This window comes from Pleuronectes platessa, chromosome 10 (assembly GCF_947347685.1).
Source record: "Pleuronectes platessa chromosome 10, fPlePla1.1, whole genome shotgun sequence".
Lineage (NCBI taxonomy): Eukaryota > Metazoa > Chordata > Actinopteri > Pleuronectiformes > Pleuronectidae > Pleuronectes > Pleuronectes platessa.
The window spans coordinates 25,033,314-25,052,947 of record NC_070635.1 but is presented as its reverse complement, the minus strand read 5'-3'; the positions used below and the strand labels follow the sequence as shown (position 1 = coordinate 25,052,947).

The following is a 19,634-nucleotide window of genomic DNA, read 5'->3' as shown; positions in this document are numbered from 1 at the left end:
CATTTGCATATACAGCACTCCTTTTTCTTCTTTTACTGTGGAACAGTCCTTATTGACAGTGCCTCTTCTGTGTTGACAGTAATGGAGATAAGATTGAAAAATGGGCTTTAAAAACTGTCTCTGTAGACTTGTGACTGTTGCCAAGTCTAACAGATGCTCATCTGATCAATTTCTTACCCTGTTTGTCTTCCTCCCGAGATGAAAGTAAGAGGAGATAAATATAGGTTTATCCCACCATTTGCTTGTTCATGCAGTTAGGTCTGACATCCTGCCGAGGATTTTGATTATTTCCTTCTTCTAGCCTCAGATCTCTATCACAGTTTTTTCTTTTAATTTCTTTTTCTGTGACTCCTTTTCTCTCTCTCTCTCTCTCTCTCTCTCTCTCTCTCTCTCTCTCTCTCTCTCTCTCTTTCTCGTTCTTCCCCTGCTGTTTGTGTTGTTCCAGTCTCATCTGTTGGTTCTCGGCTCACCAGGTTTGGCCTGTTGTGATCTCTTTCCTCTGCACATGCTCTGGCCCCCTCCTCCCCCACTCGTGGCCATATCCAGAGACCCGAAGATCATCCACAGGTGGCACTAGGGGCCAGAGGTCAGGGGTCAAAGGGAGCTGGCCATGGTGCTTTGTACCTCTTTGTGTGCATGCGTACATTTGTTCAAGTGTTGGTATAGGCACATATAAAGGGGAAAGTTCATCAGACGTCTACAGATACCAACACAACTACACCATCAAACATAAGGAAATTACTGCATAAAAATCTATTTTGTAAAACATTACAAATCTACACTTTTTCTTTTGCACTAGCATTCAGTTTGTTTTTTCACCTGACTGATACATAATACAACATATAGCATAGGAGGTCTGCAACTGTGGAGAAGCTTTCTTCTACAGTCGTCTGACAGATATCCAATATTTCGAATTTAGGCAAAGTATATTCTAAATGACGTTTTCTGATGTTTTGCAGAAGTTGTTTAGGAATATTTTCAAATTAAATACATGGAAGTCTTCAGATTTTTTCACCAGCTTTCTTTTCTGTTATTGGCAAATAACAATGATAATAGCCTCTTATCAGTGAAAAAAAACACTTTGAGTTGACATTTTGTGGACTGGTTCTCTTGCCCCTCAAAATTAAATTGTCGCATTTACACACCCACATTTGCACATTATCCTTAAACAAGAAGCACAAGGGGCCAACAACATCTGAATAGACAAAGAATACTACAGTGAGAAATATATCAAAGAGAAAATGGAACGTAAAAAAAACATGACAACATTGATTGACTTGTGACAGTGAAGATTTAATGTGTTGACATGGTCCTCAGGATCCATCATCCATGATACCTCTGTTACAGTGTTTCACAGTCTAACTAACACCATGCAGTGCTGCTGCAGGCTGACCAACGCATTGACGCACAGCTCACTTCCAGTGGGCACAAAGGGAGAGAGATGGGTGAGCCTGATCAACCCCAGTAGTGTCAACCCAATTACTCATTCTCTTTAAGGGCTATTAAAACATAATTGCCCGGCGATTTACATCCAAGTTAACGTGGCCCCGAGATAATTTATTATTTTCCATAAGCCCTTTCCTTTGTCTGCTGACTGAAAGAGTGTGGAGGGGGAGAAAGAGGAAGACTGTAATTTCCTGAGTCATGAAGAAAGGCATGTTGGCAGCGCAGTGTAATTGTTTAAACCCCACTCTCAGACACCTTCCAGTTATCCCCTTTTAATCCTCGTTATCGCTCTCATTAGGCCGAGGTCAGGGGTCAGCCGGCTCCCCCCGCTAGAAACACAAACACTGAGATGGATAGAGGAAGGGATGGATGATGGGCTGGATGAGGGGACTGGAAGGGGTTGAGCCGTGGTTGAGACAGGGATTTCCACTTCAGCACTTTTTTTGTGGAGTAAAGTATCTTTATTATATATTTTTATTTTAGGAGGATAAATCCTTATGCTTACATTCACTGCACATTTTAAGTAGAATGAAAGAGAGATAACGTGAGTCTGATCCCGTGGCTGCACACATTTTTTCAGAAGTAGACACGAGTTGTATTCATGATAAGTGACTTTACACTGACGCTATTCATTTCTATATGTGTTTTAATATATAATGTTTTTAATCAGTTAACACAACTTAATCAATCAATTATGTTGTCTTGCAACAAATCAAAATATACTTTATCTCATTAAAAATATTATTGAAAGAAATCCAACACTTTCCACAATGTGCGATGGTTTATAGTGTATGTTAAAATGAAGGTTTTAAGACTCAGCATTTAACAAAATATTCTACTCTGGTTAGTGGTGGTACGACATCCGAGGTTTGGTTCAGATGAAGATCTATGTTGCATGTCATTCTCCTCTCTCTCTCTCTCTCTCTCTCTCTCTCTCTCTCTCTCTCTCTCTCTCTCTCTCTCTCTCTCTCTCTCTCTCCATGTTATCAGTCCCTCTCCTCTGTCAGTGTCAATAAAAGCTCAAATGCTAGAAAAACTGTTGAGGATTCTTCTGTAGTTTGGCTGAGAAACACCAAGAGTGCGTGACATATTTTTTCTCCTTCTCTGGACTGGACTCGACCAAATGTCCTTCTAATTTCAGGGATATGTGGACGGCAGATTTTTAGATGTAAATATGTGATTGGTCCCTACCCTCTAATCAGTGTTTACGCTGGTAATATTTATGCATGTCGCACATGCGAACAAATATATGTACATAAATAAGTGTGACTAAAACTTGTTCTTGGTGCGCCTAACATTTAGCTGGTGTGTCTATGTGTGTTTTAGCGCGTTGTGTCACCTCTCTCATCTCTTCTCGGTCTGGGAGCCGGGCAGAACACTCACACACACAGACCCTGGACCAGCCTCGCCCCCGCTCACTCACACACAGACTTACAGACAGTGAAGCAGATATGAGCGAGAAATGTTGAACGAGTATCAAATTAGTTTAAGAAGAGTGGCGACAAAAAGTGTTAATACAGGCTTTCTACTACGTTCTGCTGCTGCAAAATTATACACCAACACTAATCACAAGCCCATTTATTTTTTCCCCTGTTAATAGTTTTTCTTGTAGTTTTCCCTTACTCTTGTTGAGGGTTAAGGGCAGAATATGTCACACCTTGCTAGAGCCCTATGGGACATATTGTGATTTGTGAGTATAGGCTATACAAATCAAATGTAATTAATGTATTGTTAGGAGTTATTAGGACCTGAACAGTACTGAAGTTTACTTTGTGTTTGCTGAATTCACTCAAAAGTTGATAAGGCTTGTCAAGTGTTGGTTTTTTTAATATTTATATATGATTTAATTAAAATATTTTCATATTTTTATTGTTATTGACAAGTCCAATGTCAGACTGATTAATCCTTAGAATTAAAAGTGAATTGCTCTTTTAAAGGTTGTACTTGTATGATCATGCTATAATTTCATGATATCAGTGGTATAAAATGGTTTCAAAATGATGACAATAATATCATTTATTACAAACATTTCCTTACCTTAATATTTTCAATAAAGCACCAAGTGAGAGGTTTCCAACAAATGACCTGTGGAGCAGTTTTTGTGAGAGAACAGACTCTACCCAGAAAACCTGTGAGATTGTTGTGATCTTTTGAATCTATCTTCACATCATACCAGTACATGCGTCTTTTCACATACAAAGTCATTTGCGCCATTTTCCAGGTCTTTTTGTGGATAACATATGGTTATTAGCTGAATGCCAGGAACCTGTCTTGAAGCCCATCAGCTATGGTCGGACAAATAGGGGGCAATGGCCAATATTTTGGGGCTTCCAGTATTTAGAGGATATCCAGGCCAAGACTCTGTCTTCCGTTTGACTTACATAGTTTACACTTCAACTAGTTGTTTTATTTTTCTTCACACAACCAACAAACAGAGATAATTTTTGTTTTATCCCGACAATATTTTGGCTAATCCCTATTGACACCTATCAATCAATTATTTTGCTCTCTGGACTGTTTACCTGCAGGCAACCAAAGCCTGTTCAGATGTGATTGGTCAAACGAGAATCTGAAGCCAGCATCAAAAGCTTGTCCCTCGCCCACAGATTCGGCATAAATGTAGAATCTGTTCATAGAGATAAGCCAGGATCAGATATGTCAGCCCTGTTTATGGATGTGTGTCTATATCTGTTTGCATCTGGGCCTCCTTCTAATTTCAGAACTCTCCAGGAACTCTAGTTCTTTCTGTTTCACTTCAATCACTTTTCTGGAGCCTGCACCCTTCTTCCTCTGATCTCTGTTAGTTTATGAAGTTGATTTATAAAGTTCTGAGGAATAACTAATATTTTTGCTCAAACATGCTGTACAGTGTCTTCGAATCAGTTCTTCCATCCATTTTCATTCAATAACTCTCAGTCAAATGTCTTTGTATGGATTCAAGCTGCTTCAAAATTTGCCTTGTATTTTTCCTGAACACATCTTTACTGTCTACATTATGTGTAGCTTCATTAAATTCTCCACGTTTGTGTCGAACAGTAAGACTGTGTTGATTATCTGTAAAGGCTCTTGTTCGCTGTCTTCTATTGTTTCCTCTTTTTTTGATTCTCAGTCTCCTCCCACCCATCCATCTTTGCCTGATCCCACTCACCTCTGATCTGTCTGCAGGAATCACAACCTTGTTTCCCCCAGTGTCTCTCTATTTAAACCCAATAAAGATCAATTAAAGTCATTAAGGGCTTTTTTTTTTAACAAGGCCAGACTACGAAATTAGTTAGCAGCCCCCCGTTTTTCTCTATATATAGTATACGATATGTCTCTCTCTCTCTCTCGCCCTATTTTGCATGCACAAGGGCCTGTTGGAGTCTGTGTGGGGCCAGGGTATTTCCAGGGTCACATCAATGAACAGTACTGCTAAAAGCTGACATTTATACAGTGCATCTGAGGACAATACCCATATGGTTGCATTGATTCTGTCAATGGGCAATTCTTGGCCTGACATTCAGTATATAAGGGACGGCATAGTATTATATAATCAGAGACATTGTTAAAGATAAAGATGAATTCTGAGGAGGCACACCTCAACAGCAATGGTTGGATTGTCATGAGATGTTGTCCAGACACTCAAATACATCCGGCTGAATTTGGTGAAACCTTTGACTTTTATTCTAGCAATAGCATCAGATCATCGAAATTTAACTTTTTATATATGATATCTAGCTAACGTTTTACTTTTTTTACAGTGAGCATCAAAGCCTCATAGAATTATTAGAGTTGCTGTTCTTCTCACCTACCTTGTCTGTTATGGACCTTCACACCAAAATACCAAGTGTAGAAGGTGCCTTGGACCACAGTCTTCAGAATAGTCTGGACTTTTGAGACTGCATTAAAGAATACAATAAGTCAAAAAAGCAGAAGAGGCTCACATGATTTATTTTAGTCTTCCCCTCTGACAATACAATGTTTAAACGACAAGGACGTTCAATTCGCTGGTAGTAATACCATAATGATATTGGAGTGGCAACAAAATTAACGAAGTGGATAAGTTCATTAATTTTCTCTTTTGAAGTAGGAAGTCTTTTTGTGCACTCTTCAAAAAAGTAGGCAAACACAATAGCGGAAGACGTGGTCGTCAGTAGTAGATGCAGCCCACGTAGGTGATGACAACAAGTCATACAAAAAATGTTGACCGCTCCATGAAGTGCAATGTGGCTGTTGTTTGGCTATTTTGAGGCAAATTGTACTTACTTGATTCTGGCTGTTCTGGGTTTGTACCCGCGTGGTTGAATGCATTGTGAATTGCTTTGGATAAAAGCATCAGCCAAACGAAATGTAATGTAATGTAATGTAATGTAAAAACCAAAACCAACTGAATCCAGGCCTTTTGGTTTTACCACGTCAGTAAACACCCTTTCAACTCACAACCCTTGAAAAGGCACTATCACAAAAGCTGTGGTCAGAGCGTTACAGAACGATCCAGCTACCGTAACACTAGAGAACCGTTCTTACTCTAAACTCAACAGAAAGCAGGTAATGTGAGGGAGCGATAGGAGAGATGAAGGAGAAGAAGTGACCCATTCACAGGACAGCAGGGAGCCTGGTGGTGTTACTGTGAGCTGACAGGACTGTCAACACACACAGCAGACTCTGTGTGTGAGTGTGTGTGTGTGTGTGTGTGTGTGTGTGTGTATGTGTATTACATACACTGTGAAACTGAGGGCATATCTGTACAGTCCATGTGAGACCATGCATTAGTATGTTTGTTGGATTGTGTTTTCGTGTGATAAACCATGTGTGAATGTTAAAATTCAAGTGCGACCCTATTGAGTGTGTGTTTGCTACTGTAACTGGGAGTGTGTTATGGAGGCCAAAGCTAAGTAAGATCTCGCCATATCTCACTTCTTTGCAGGTGTGTGTATGGTTCGTGGTGTGTGTGGAATGTGTTTCATTAGTCGCAGCTTCACGTGCCCGTCTCCTGCTTCAGCAGTGTAGCAGCCATTCTGGTACAGGGGCAAGGCGGGAAGCTCCCGATCACTCAGCCTGGGCTCTGCCTCCCTCTCCATATGGCCACAGAATTCCTCCGCTGCCTCCCCAGGCCTCTGCCAGTATGAAAAGCAATTGTGTGGAATGTGTAGGAATTAAGTATCCCATCATTCAGCGCAGACATGCAATTAAAGAGCTGCAGCCGTCACTCGCAGTAGACATCATGTGAGTCATGTCTTTATAACTCAGCACAGCGGCTGCCTGAGATTTTTAGTTTGCTCTTAAAAACAAAAAAATGGCAAGCGCACAATTAATATTCTCACACGCTTCCTGACTTCCATTTGCACTTGTTTACACGCATTCAGAAGTAATAACAGTTGGTCTATCTTAACACAATCCTTGTGTGTTGGTTGATACAGTATCTCCCTGTCCACACTGGGCCTGAAGGGAACTCTTCCTACACCACAACATCTCCGGATCTCATGCTGTGATGAAGGGGACATTTTTATGAAAGAAGTGAAGAGTAGACCAAAAATGGTATATCAGGAAGGCATGTCAGGAGGACCGATACTTTGGTCCCAAGTCAATGCCAAAGTTGTGAAACATATCATGATACTTGTTTATCTACAGTAACGTCTCTAAAGCAGATGTTGTATGCAGGGGCGGTTCTGGCTAATTTGAGGCCCTGGGCAAAGAACAATTTTGAGGGCCCCCCCCCCCCCCCAAAAAAAAAATCTATTTTGACTATGTGTGTGTGTGTGAGAAAGAGAGAAAGAGAGAGAGAAAGAAAGAGAGAGAAAGTGAGTAAATAAGTGTGTGTGAAATGGAGACTTGTGTGTGTGTGAGTGTATGTGAGAAAGGGAGACATGTGAGTGAGTGAGTTAGTGTTTGTGTCATACTAACCCAGGGGTAGTCAAACTTTAATATCGAAAGAGCCATTTTGCCCCCTCTTCCCCTCTTGGAGCCAAAAAATTATTTGATAACACAGGTTATAAAGCTTTATATATAGTTATACAATATATATAAAAACTATAGTTTGTTGCATTTATTAAATTATAGAACGACAATAAAAAAAACTGTTTAACTGCTATTTTAACCTGTTACAAAAAAGGAAAACACCAAACTCTTATGAAGAGGAGAACATAATACATGTGTAGGCCTACTTTGAAATAAATTAAACACAGAACTATGCTTTTTTGCTCATCTCCAGCTTGGTACTTTTCAGCAGATGCTGTGTGCTCGCTCTGGAAATGTCTTTCAACATGACATTTCTTATTGTTTGCCAATTCCTCGCCACATATCAAGCATACAGGTAAACCTGCATCGTTGGCAGTGAAAGCAAATTAATCTGTCCACGCAGAATTAAACTTTCTATTTACCTCCCAGACATTTCTTTTGGGGGATTTGTCCGTGGTTAGTTTACCGAGGCCGGGGGTCGGAATAGATTGGCAACCTGTAGGGAAGTAGACGTAATAGGATGTGACGCATATTTTAGTTGACGAAATATTAAAACAAAACGTGAGAGCAGGTCAGACTGGAGGCGGACACAGAAACTGAAGCTCGGTACAAACCAAATGCAGCTTCTGCTCTGATCAAGAAGCTGCAGCGCTGATCTCTGATCAGCTGTGACCAGAGAAACTCTGTGTTTTCACTGTTTCCACTGATTGTGGAAACAAGTTTATCGGTAATAAACTTGACTTTCACCGATATCATTGGCCGATGTTCATATTTGTGGTAAAACCGCTGGGCACGTTCCGCGGCTGGGGGAGCAGTCGCTCCGTCGCCCTCCTCTCCGCGCCGCCGGAGGCTCAGTGTGCGGCACCGGGAGGTCCTCATCCGGTGGCACCTCACGGCGCCGGCGCGGAAGGCGGGGAGGGGACTGGGTACGCGGTCAGCGGCGGCCACTCTGGTCGCGTGTCGGGCCCTTCTCGCGGATCACCTCAGCTACGGCGACCGCTGGGGGAACCCTCCGGCTGGCGCCTAGCAGCCGACTGAGAACTGGTGCGGACCAGGGGAATCCGACTGTTTAATTAAAACAAGCATCGCGAAGGTCCACGGTGGGTGTTGACGCGATGTGATATCTGCCCGACACTAAAAACAGGTCAAACTGAGGAGGGCTTGTTAAGTTATCTTGACTCACGCAGTGTAACTTGGTGTAAAAAGTATGAGCGTAGCGTCTGTTTAAGTACTTTATTCTCATGTGCACCGGCTCTATTCATCCGTCTCATGCACAGGTAACAAGGGAATTGACAACATACGTTATACACACAGAAGCCGTAACACATCTAATAAACGGGCAATACTGCTACCGTAAATCAATGAGAAGAGCGTTCTCTATAATGATACTTTAACAGGGCTGTTTTAGACAGGGTAAAAAGGTGCTGTTTTAAATGATCCTTGTGGTATTTTGACCAAAATATGTTACGGACATTTCATTAAGATCCCAAGGAACCATTTCAACTTGCGGTAAAATGGGCCTAATATGTCTCTGTTAAATAAAGTTTAGTTAAATCAGAGATTGTTTCATAAATCTGATTCAATTTGTGCTCATTAAAAGATAAGAGTGATGAATAGTGCTTTTTTAATAATGATTTAATTATTTTTCTGGCACAAAAGGGTGAATGAATAACAACAAAAAGAAAATAAACAAATATCGGTATCGGTATCGGCTATCGGCCAGATTGTTATTTTAAATATCGGTATCGGTATCGGCCAAGAATTTCCATATCGGTGCATCCCTAGTACTTACTGTACATTCTAAAAATGTCAGTGTTTTCTGATCAGTCTTTTGGTACCAGGAATACATAATAATAAGACACACTAGTGCAAGTGTTAAATGTATAAGTTGTGTATTGAATGGCATCATCACAAAAACACATTGTGATGATTTAGTTTAGCATTTAAACTTGAATAAATTGGAGTCACTGAGACATTTGAGTAATTGAACAAAAAAGAGACATTACAAGAAGCAAAAGTGCTCTAAAAATATTTTATGATTGAAACCAAAGTAATACAAAATACTACATGAGAACTTACAGAGACCCCAAAGGACCTTTTATACGAAACACATGGAACCTTAATAAATGCTCCAACTCTACAGTTATTATGCGGTGTTGTGAAAGTCCTATTGAAGTACTATTCCTGCTACAGTGTTTACTCAAGGAAGAAGTCGTGGTTCCCTCTGTAGTGTTTCCACTGGTTTGTTTCTATCTCTTCTGATAGCTCATATCAGTCTGTTCAGAGAGCTAAGCTTGAGTGGGCTACAGTGTAAATATCCCAGACCTATTATTAATCCAACTAAATGTTCCTAGCCGCCGTCAAGCCACAGTACAAAATGGTGAATTGCAGACACGAAAAGAGATAATTGCCATTCACACTGGAAATTTGGCAAGCGCCTTCCCCACGAGACCCGGATGAAATGGTGCTTCAACCCCCGAAACTGTCATTCATAATGAAATGGTAATTACAAACCCAGTGGAACAGCTGAGGGGGCTGCCGGGGCCCACGGAGCCCAACTACCAGAATAAACCTGCTACAACAACCTGCAGAGGCAAGGGAGAGAGGGAGGGAGGGAGGGAGGGAGGGAGGGAGGGAGGAAGAGAGAGGAGGTGGAGAAGGGGGAGAGAAAGACATTAAGAAGCAGGAGAGTGGCTCAGGTAGGCAGTTACACCAGGAATATGAGATTTATTTCAATTGTGAGATGTAATACACACTACAGCTTGGAGTGTGCTGTATGCTGGGACCCTCATCAATAATGCCGGCTGTGTGGAAGGCAGGGGGGGAGGTTGGTTAAAAGCACTCACACATCCTGGGTAATTGATTGCTTTGTAAGTGAACGTGTCTTTAACCTTTGGGAGGTCAGACCCAGTCGGACACCATCAGTTCTGCCTGGGGTTGAACCGCTTCCAGCCGTTTGTCTTCCGCTGCTCCCTCGTCTCAGGGCCGATTTGTCAAGCATGAGATGTTTTGGGTGTTTAGATTACAGGAAAGATGGAAAAACAAAGGCAAAATGCCACCCCAAACAAAAGGCCCAAGCCTGGATCTCCCACTGATCTGCGAGCCGGGCAGGAGGCCAGCTACCTGGGGTGCTGAAACTCAAAGAGGGGAGGCAGGGGAGGGGCGACTTTTCTGAAACACAGCCACAATGAAGCCCCCGAAACACAGCCACTCTGGAGCTTGAACCAGAGCCAGAATGGATGCTGAACAGGAGCCAATGTGAGAATTGAACGACAGCCAGCACGGTGACATGAGATAGAGTCAGAATAGCGCCTTGAGACGCAGCCAAAATGGCAGCCAGAGACTCGGGGGGGATAGGAGGGAGCTTGGGGCGCCTAACTGTTTTCTTCACGGCAATACTCCTCATCACTGGAGGTTTTAAAGTGTCCCTTTGCCACCCTCCCAGGTACTTAGGCCTGTCTGTCTGTCAGGCGGTTAGAGAGTGACTAAGGATGATTTATCTCTTAGATCATCTGGGCCGGTAGCTACACCGTCACTCATATGATGCCCTGGAGAGACAGGTCACAAACAGACAACACCTTATAGGACCAACACTCTGACACCTTAATTTCTTATACTGGAGGAGAAATGTATATGTGACCTGCACCTTTTAACACTCTGACAGCAGATAGTCAAACTCCCATCTTGTTTGGATTGTGGCTGTGTATTTATTTTCAGATGTGCTATTTCATCACCATAAGGTAAAAGCAGCTTGTTATTGCATGTTTGGGTGTTTGTTTTTGTAATGGGGAAAGAGCACATGCAAGTGTGTGTGTGTGTGTGTGTGTGTGTGTGTGTGTGTGTGTGTGTGTGTGTGTGTGTGTGTGGGTCTGCGTGTGCATGTGCGCGTGTCAAAGCACAAAGTGCTGTGTCTGCCTGCCAGTTCCATCTGCTGTTCTGTTACCATAGACGTGATGTACCTGCCACTTCTCTCCTCATCTGAGGTGTGTGTCTGTGCATGTGTGTGTGTGTGTACGCGCGTGTGCATACTTGTGTGTGTGTGTTGTACCCATACTGTTGTTAGATCTGACAACCACTAACATTGGTTTGTGTTGGAATACACTTAAGTTCCACATCCCACCCTGAGTTTGACAAACTGTCTCGAACTGTGGAGCGCTACTCTCTCACCTCACACTCCTCACCTCTTTCCTCGTCACCCAAGCTTCAGCACAAATACCACAGCAAGGTTTTGTTAGATACCTTAACAAAATGCTGAATAAAATAAGATATATCCTATATAAGGATAAACTGGCTGTATTGCAAATCAAGGTATTCAACGGTTAAAAAAAAGCACAACCTGACAAGCAACAAACAGCAGACAAACACATTTACGGATTAGTTGTTGGATTAATTTGAGCCTTTAGCAACGAATGAGCCAGATTATTTTTTCCAGAAAAAATTATAGAGACCATTAAGAGGGCTAAAAGAAAATATTAGTTGCTAAAACTCATTTTTACTCACACCTGTCCCAGAAAAACCTTTAACCCATTTCTTATATTATCTGTAGTTGTAAGTTGGTTGAATGAATAACAAAAACTATGCTGCGTTGTGATTGTTTCCATGGTGAGCTGTGTCCTTGCAATACATTTCTTCTATGTACTTTTTAAAGCAAATTTCTTCTCTCCGCTGTTCGGATCCATGTTAGTTGGGCTCACAATATGGAGTCCAAAATCCTGACGCTCCACCCCTCTGCTGCAGAGCACATGACTTCTTTATTCAAGGTTTCACAAAACTAAATATGTCATGTGTCCAAATTGCACACACACATACACATGTACATACAGACAGAGAGTCTTGCATTACAATTAGATGAGATTAGATTTTTAGATGTGTTTTGCCTGTTGTGGTCCATTTCTTCTCCTAACAAGAGTGTCTGTATCTCTTAGTATTCCCTGGTGTTAGTTTGCTTATTCAGTAATTCACTTGACGAAAAATGAAGCTGTGTGCTGTGGAGAATATCCTACCGCAGCTCTGCTCTGCTCTGCTTACATTTGAGAGAATTAAATTAATAGCTTCCTAATGTCGATGTATCATTTCACCAACAGTTTATAACATCTTATTAATCAGTGTTAATTTGTATGACCCTACCCGCCCAATCCACAGATTAAGTGCAGTACCCACGGGAATAACTGCTGTCCATGTAAAGAATGTGTTTACAAAGTGTTTAAAACTTGGATTATAATAACAAAAGACCATAACAGTCCTTTTTAAGTCCGACATTTTGACCTGAGTCTGGTGGAGATGATGCATTGACCTGGCAGTGGTCACTTGAGACATGGACAGGTGCTATCATGAGTTTTGTATCGGAACATCTCAGGTCTTATGTTAAGTGATAGTAAAAGTATATATATACTTATATATATATATACAACACCACTCGTTTGTTCCGTTTCATGTGTGAAATGACTAAAGATCACTCAGATCACAACTCTGTCAGCTCCATGAATCCAGATGAATATGTGTATCAGTTGTAGTGTGTGTGTGTGTGTGTGTATTTGTTTTAATGTGAGAGTGCATACACACCTAATGCATTCTGGCAAGCCATTTCCATTTCATGCAAGGCCATGGATCGTCCGGGGGCCACAGGTCTCGCTCTCTCCTCTCTCTGTCTCACACACACACACACACACACACACACACTGTAAGCACTGTAAAACTGGCCTCACGTCTCTGCCCCAGCCAGATAGATTAATTAATTATCCAGGCCTCCTCTTTTTTCTTTGTTGAGCCAATTACTGTGTGGCTGAGCCTGTGGTCCATATACATGTGTTTAAGTAGGGAGAGAGTAAGAGTGTGTGTATTTGTTCCGAGTACACTACACACAACAATCCCACTGTCATTTAATATGAGAGTACCTCTGCAATGATATTGTTTCCTGTGAAAGGATAGTAGATAAATGTGTGGGTATTTGTTGGCTTAGGAAGTTGAGGTTTTTAATCGGTGTGTCGTGTATGTGCATGTGTGTGTGTGTGTGTACTGTATGTATGTGTGGGTCCGCTAATGATTAGCGTATGGAAGGTCTGGGGTGGGCAGTGGTTTCTCCATGACCTTTGACTTAAAATCATGTTCTGTTATTTAGACATGATTTGGTTTGTATAGATAAAGATGGTTCCATATCAGAACATTTTAAACCTCACCTCATTCTTTACTTTCTTTTTATTCTTTTTATTCTTTAACATTAGTTTTTCATTCAATATGGCTCAACTGAAAATGTTCCTTCCTCTGAAACCCTAAACTACTACAATGGAGTGTGTGTGTGTGTGTGTGTGTGTGTGTGTGTGTGTGTGTGTGTGTGTGTGTGTGTGTGTGTGCGTGTGACATACACCGATTCGCCCTGAGGGACAGGGGAAGCAGAGCACTGCACCTCCTGCAGGGGGTGCCATGTCTCCCGGCAGGGGGGTGCAGCAGGCAAACAGAGGGGTTCCACATACCCTCCGCACACACACACATCCCACCCCATCCACCCCATCCACCACACTGAGATGGGTGGGGGGGTTTGTAGGGACCCCGTGCTCTTCTAAACCTCCCGTGATGAATAATTCATGTACAAATAGCAATCTTGATATTTTGCTAGGGGTTAGAAAAGCAGTTGAAATTCAACATAAAGTTCTACAACAGCATCTGCACTTATATCCTTCCCTTATCCTCTTTATTCAGAGTTAATATTTGTGACTCTGCCCTGGCTGTAGTCTGTGTAGAACCAATCAATATTCACCAGCAGCATTTCATTAATGCTCGGTTTGGGGTCCTGGAGTCCCTGGACTTAACAAGGTTAAGTATTCAAGACACTTACTTAATTTGATCTGTTGTATGTTTCAAGTTTTCATTACAGAAAACGTTATTTCTGTTTTGGGGTCTTGGAAACTCAAGCTGCAAAACATGGCTAAATACAACAACAATGCTAACTGGAGTTTACCCGAAATTTGCCTTTCACACCTGCACAACACAGAGTGAGTGTCTCTGCACAGAGGCCTTCAAAACAGCAACACATCCTCAGCATTATTCAGGTGAAAGGTGGACACCATCATCAGCTCTTATCACCACAAACTCTCTTGACATCTTTGTTGGTGTCTTGACTTGTATGATGCCGCTTTTTAACTGCCAGATAATTGTTTTGTGTTTTTATCATTTCTGATCAGCTTTAGAAGTGCAATTTTTAAGCAATATTTCATTTTCAAAAACATGAAATAGTTATTATGTTTTTATTGTTCCTGTATTTTGTCTATTTATTGAGGATACAAACTCAGTTTAAGGTAAAGTGTTAATTTTGCAGCCATCTTACATACACACATGCATTAATGTGGTTAGAAAAAACTGAATATATATATACACACACATATATATATATATGTGGTAAATTTTGCTATTTGGCTGTTGTACACATACAGAAGTAGAGACTGTGGGACACCAAATAACAATGCAGTAGAGCCAATAATGTAAACAAAACATGAGAGTCAATTTTATAAATAACAAACAAAGAATTACAAATTTTACATTGTTAGATGTAGATTATTGTATGTTGATGTGTAATCCAATAACACAATCATAAGCCATGTTGTATTTGTTGTTGAATACACAACGTTTGAACTTGATGTAACTCCCATGATGAAATCATGTAGCAGTTGTCGTACTGCTCGATAAACACATAAAAACAGACATTGTTTTTGATGTTTTGTTACATTTCAGTTTGCTCTATCACATTTAGTGACACGGCATCAAAAACTGGTCCCTTTGAAGAGGCAAACAAAGACTCCCGGTTCAGTGTTTGCTTTGTCCAGAGTGAAAGGAAAAGCACTCGGGACCAGGGAGGGAATCGTCTGCCAAGCTTGTAGTGCAGCCTCACTCGCCCTCACACACTCTCCCTCCCTTTCTCTCTTTCTCCACAAGGGCAGAGACATCTAAAAGGACTGTACCTTGGTATGAGTCCAACAAAGGCTCTCTGCTGAATTTCATCCTCTTTTGAATTTGTGTTTGAATAACACAAGAGCTACAAATCAAAATATGTTGGACACTGATAGTGAGGTCATGGGATGTAGATCATTGTGGCTTCCAGAGAAGTCTCCTTGAGGATGGGAAGGGTGGCCGCTACTTTGACTGATGGCTGTACAGACTGAGAGAGCCGTTTGGTGCCCATTCTCCTGAGACTTACGTCCATGCCTGTGCCAAACCCCTCATTCCCCCCCGCCATATATTTCATTAAACTTTCAACTCTTTGCAAGGTAATTCGCTTGGCATTTCAAGGCTATGCTGTTGAAGGCTGCTGAGTGCCTCTCTCTCTATAATTTCATGTCAGAGCAGATATTTGCCTAATACAGTCATAAAAAGTATGCTCCAAAATCTTCTATGTACAAAAAAACACATTCAGAACAGGGAAATGGATGAAACTGTGGAACATCCTACAAAGCTGAGCGGTGCGGCGCAGCATTTCACGGTTACAGCCATGCAGGTCCCAGTGGCACAGATATAATTAAGACCTCCTCTTAATTACTTAATAAGCCTAATTAGTAACATTTCTCAGCAGCAGATTTGGCTGTACAAGCGATGGAAATCAGACGGATGTTAAGTCTATTTGTTATTTCATTTAAATCCTAATGTTAATGAAATTAGTGCATCATGATATAGGAGAAACAAACCCCCCAGGGATTGACCATAGGGTTAATGCTGTTTTTTATGCTCCTGATAAACATTCAATTAAAAGAACAAAGGGTGGACAAAAAAAATATTAGAAAACAAGAGTAAATATAGTTTTTGTTGGTGGCTCAAGTCATCAAGCATTTATTGTATCCACTCTTTCTTCATTTTTAATTACTCCATGGCCAGATGTGAGGGAGAGGTGCGTGACGCTCACCGGGGGTCTGCGATGTTGTTGTCTAAGGCAGCTAACTAAGGCAAGCCCACCAATCATGCACTGGAGCTGCTGCTGCTGCATTCTTGGCCACTTAATTAGAAGTTGTTGATACCACAGAAGGTGTCACCAACCTTTTCAGGCACTGAACAGATGGTGTCCCCGCTTTTTGAGGTCCTGCCAGTGCCCACTCTGGGGCTCCTGGGAAAATGACCTAACTCACAGGCAGCTGCTTAGTGCGGCTTGAGTGATTCTTTACAGCCACTTCTATTCGGGAGGACTTAGCAGGACATACCAGTGCAAACAAGGGGTGAGAACGCCAAACTTATGTCCCCTAGAAAGCTGCAAAAATCTGTTTTGGTTTCAGCGTTGCAGTTGTTAAAGCTGTGGTTTTTAACGACGAATGTAGAGACGAGGCAAAGACCTTGACCCCTGGAGATCTTGATATCACTGTGCTAGGCGGGTCTGTGTGCACCTTTCTCCGCCGCTGGCAGATGGTGTGAATATCAACAGAGAAAGGACCTGGGAAGGCCTGCAGAACAAAAAGTGAAAAGGGTTCCTCGACAGTTACAAAGAGGCCCCATGGATAGGTGGGGGGGGGGGAGGAGGGGGGAGTGGGGGTGGCCTTCACCCTAATGGATAAAGACATGGAGGGAGTAAGAGTTTACAAGGGCATTCGCCGTCGACGATTGAGAGTGGATGGAGGATATTCGAGGGCCGCAGATTCGATATGTGTGGAGGCGGGGGGTCGGGGTTTAACATGCTTCGTGCTGCGTGGACAGAAGATGTGCTGTCACTCTGTAGTCGACTTGGCTCAACCTCCCTCCAACCACGCAGGAGGTGGAGAAAGAACAAGTAGAAAATTGGATGGCTGTGTTATGTGACTAATTGCTTGATATGCATTACATTACATGGGTTTCATCTTATAGACTTTTTAAATCTAAAACATATTTTTCTGCAGGAATTCTAGGACAAAAATCCTCTGATTTAACTTCTCAGGAATGTAACAAATCACTACAACAATCAAAATGTTGTTCTGTGGTTTGAAGAAAATCACAAGCCTCTAGCTCAAAGTAGCTGTGTGCTTACTCTCCGAATTCCTTGCTACTGTTGATGAGATTGCTGAAAAGCTCCCGAGTCTTCTTGAATAGTGGTTCAGTGGGGCACAAAAGATCTGTCATTTTCATCATGTTGTGTCGTGGGTAAACCGGTTTCCTGCAGCTTTCTCTATTAGATGTATGTCTGTGTGGGCTTACAGACATGGAGCTCGGGCTGGCCGATCGATCTGCGGGAGCTATGGCATTTAATAGGCGCACCGCTCTCGCTAAGGGGTACAGGTTGCTTCTGCTCCAACTCTTCACCGCTTTCACAACCTCCCAGAATGACCTTGAACTTCAGTAGCTCACCTCAACCCTGCACACCCATCTGCCTAATGCTATTATGCTGGGCCCTACATGCTAAAAGTCATTGGTGGTGATAGTGGCTGATTAGATTGTGTCCATTGATCGTGCAGCGTGCTGTTAGGACGAGGACGGTGTGGGCTGCAGCTCCTGCCTCTCTTCCTCACGCACACTGACAGTCTGAGACAGAGGAGATGGAGCCCCATGCAGGGCAGCAGATTGAGTTATTGATCAGCCCTCTTCGTTCGCCTGTCTCTGTGTCTCTCTCTGCTGCTGCTGCTGCTAGAGACCCCGTCACCAGGATAATGAATTTCACTTATTGCAAATTAACGGCATAAGGTTTGTATGGTAATAATGGCGGATAGTAGCTCTTGGTCACCCCCTCTGGATTTCCAAAAGGAGGAGGGATGAAGGTTGTTACAGCCTTGTTACTCAGTCTGAGGACTGTGATTTAAACAAGGGAGAACTGAAAGAGAGTGTGTGAAAATGAAACATTTAAGGAGAGAATTAAGGAGGGACTTATGAGGACTGTGATTTCAGCATCACTGAAGCAGCAGAGGAGAGTTCTGATGCAAGAAATTCAGGTTTGATGGAGGAGAGTGAAGGAGAATTTAAAGAGGAAAAGAAGACTGAATGACAGGCTGCTCTGTGGAAAAGAGAGGGCAAAGAGGAAAGATGAGAGCAGATGATTCCGAGGAGACATAAAGAGATTGCGAAACAGGAGTGGTAAAGTGGAGGGGAGAAAGTAAGATAGGCAGTGGTCATACAGTCACCAGGCAGTGATGCCGCTTAAGGGACCGCCATTGTGTCTCCAGCACCCAGATTGGGGTGGTGAAGAATGAATAATGAGGCTTGATTACAGTCCATGAGATGGCACATTGTTCAGGATCAATCCTCCAGGCAATTACAGGCGGCACAAACAGCAGCCCTCAGCCTCAGCCCGGACAGTGCAGGGAGTGATTGTGTCAGAGGCCGGCATCATCTTCGTCAATGACTTGTTGCCTCCTCATGTCGGAGCCATTAGCACTTACTCTGCTCCTGCAGCACATTTAGCCGCCCACATGAAAACCCTCCAGCTCACATGTGTGTGAGGATATAAGTGCTGCCACATGCTTGTTTATCATATACATCAGGACATGGTATAATAGTGCATAACAGAGTGCATGTTTCCTGCTTGTTACAGGTATGGCTTTGGATTGTTGGATGCTGGGCTGATGGTGCAGCAGGCTGCACACTTCAACTCGGCTGCTCATCAGAGAAAGTGCACCCAAGAAGTCACACTTCATCCCACCAGGTAAGAGTTATATTCTGTCAGCTTTTACATGTTTATGCTACCACCGTGGTTTCTAATATTCAATTGAATTCAATGTGTATAATACAACTGTTTACATCGTCTAATTTTTGTCTAAAAGCCTTCACAGTGTATTTCTATGTTGTATGTTTTGTTTGGATATTGAATGACAGATGATTTTTTTATTTGTTAGGATCCTTTCTTCGGGAGGCAGGGTCAGTGTGAACATCCTGTCAGAGGCCTGCAGTGGAGGGACTAATGAGATCAGTAATCTGGAGCATGTTCAGGTTAGATGGATGTTTTTTCATAGAATCCAATATTGTGAACTTACAGTGGTATGTTCGTTAGGTGTAAGTCTTTTCAGGAAATAACTTGCATGTAAACATACGGGAAGATTTTGTTATGTCTTGGCATCTATTCTGAATTATTTATGTGACAGAAGTAGTTTAACAAAGCATGTAAAACCTATGGTGGCCTCCAGGATATGAAATAGGAAAGCCCTTCTCTGGAGCCAGTGTTTGGTTTGTTCATTCTGAGCCAACACAGCGGAGCCTGGAACATGGCAGACTCCAGCGAGCTTTGAAAGATGCTAGCAGATGGATTTTGTTGCCTCTGGAGAGAGCCACGCTTGCTGCTCTCCTCTACTCCCGTTGCTGAGCTAAAATGTCAAACTATT

General features: G+C 42.3%; 1 protein-coding gene across 1 annotated transcript in view; it reads left to right on the top strand.

The window, feature by feature from the left end:
- The window catches only part of LOC128450082 (furin-like protease kpc-1), a 161,698-nt gene that overhangs the window by 117,258 nt on the left and 24,806 nt on the right, over positions 1-19,634 (top strand). Inside the window, exons 14-15 of the mRNA XM_053433529.1 lie at positions 18,851-18,961; positions 19,152-19,245. Coding sequence (XP_053289504.1) covers positions 18,851-18,961; positions 19,152-19,245 — 205 coding nt within the window. The remainder of the gene's footprint in view (positions 1-18,850; positions 18,962-19,151; positions 19,246-19,634) is intronic.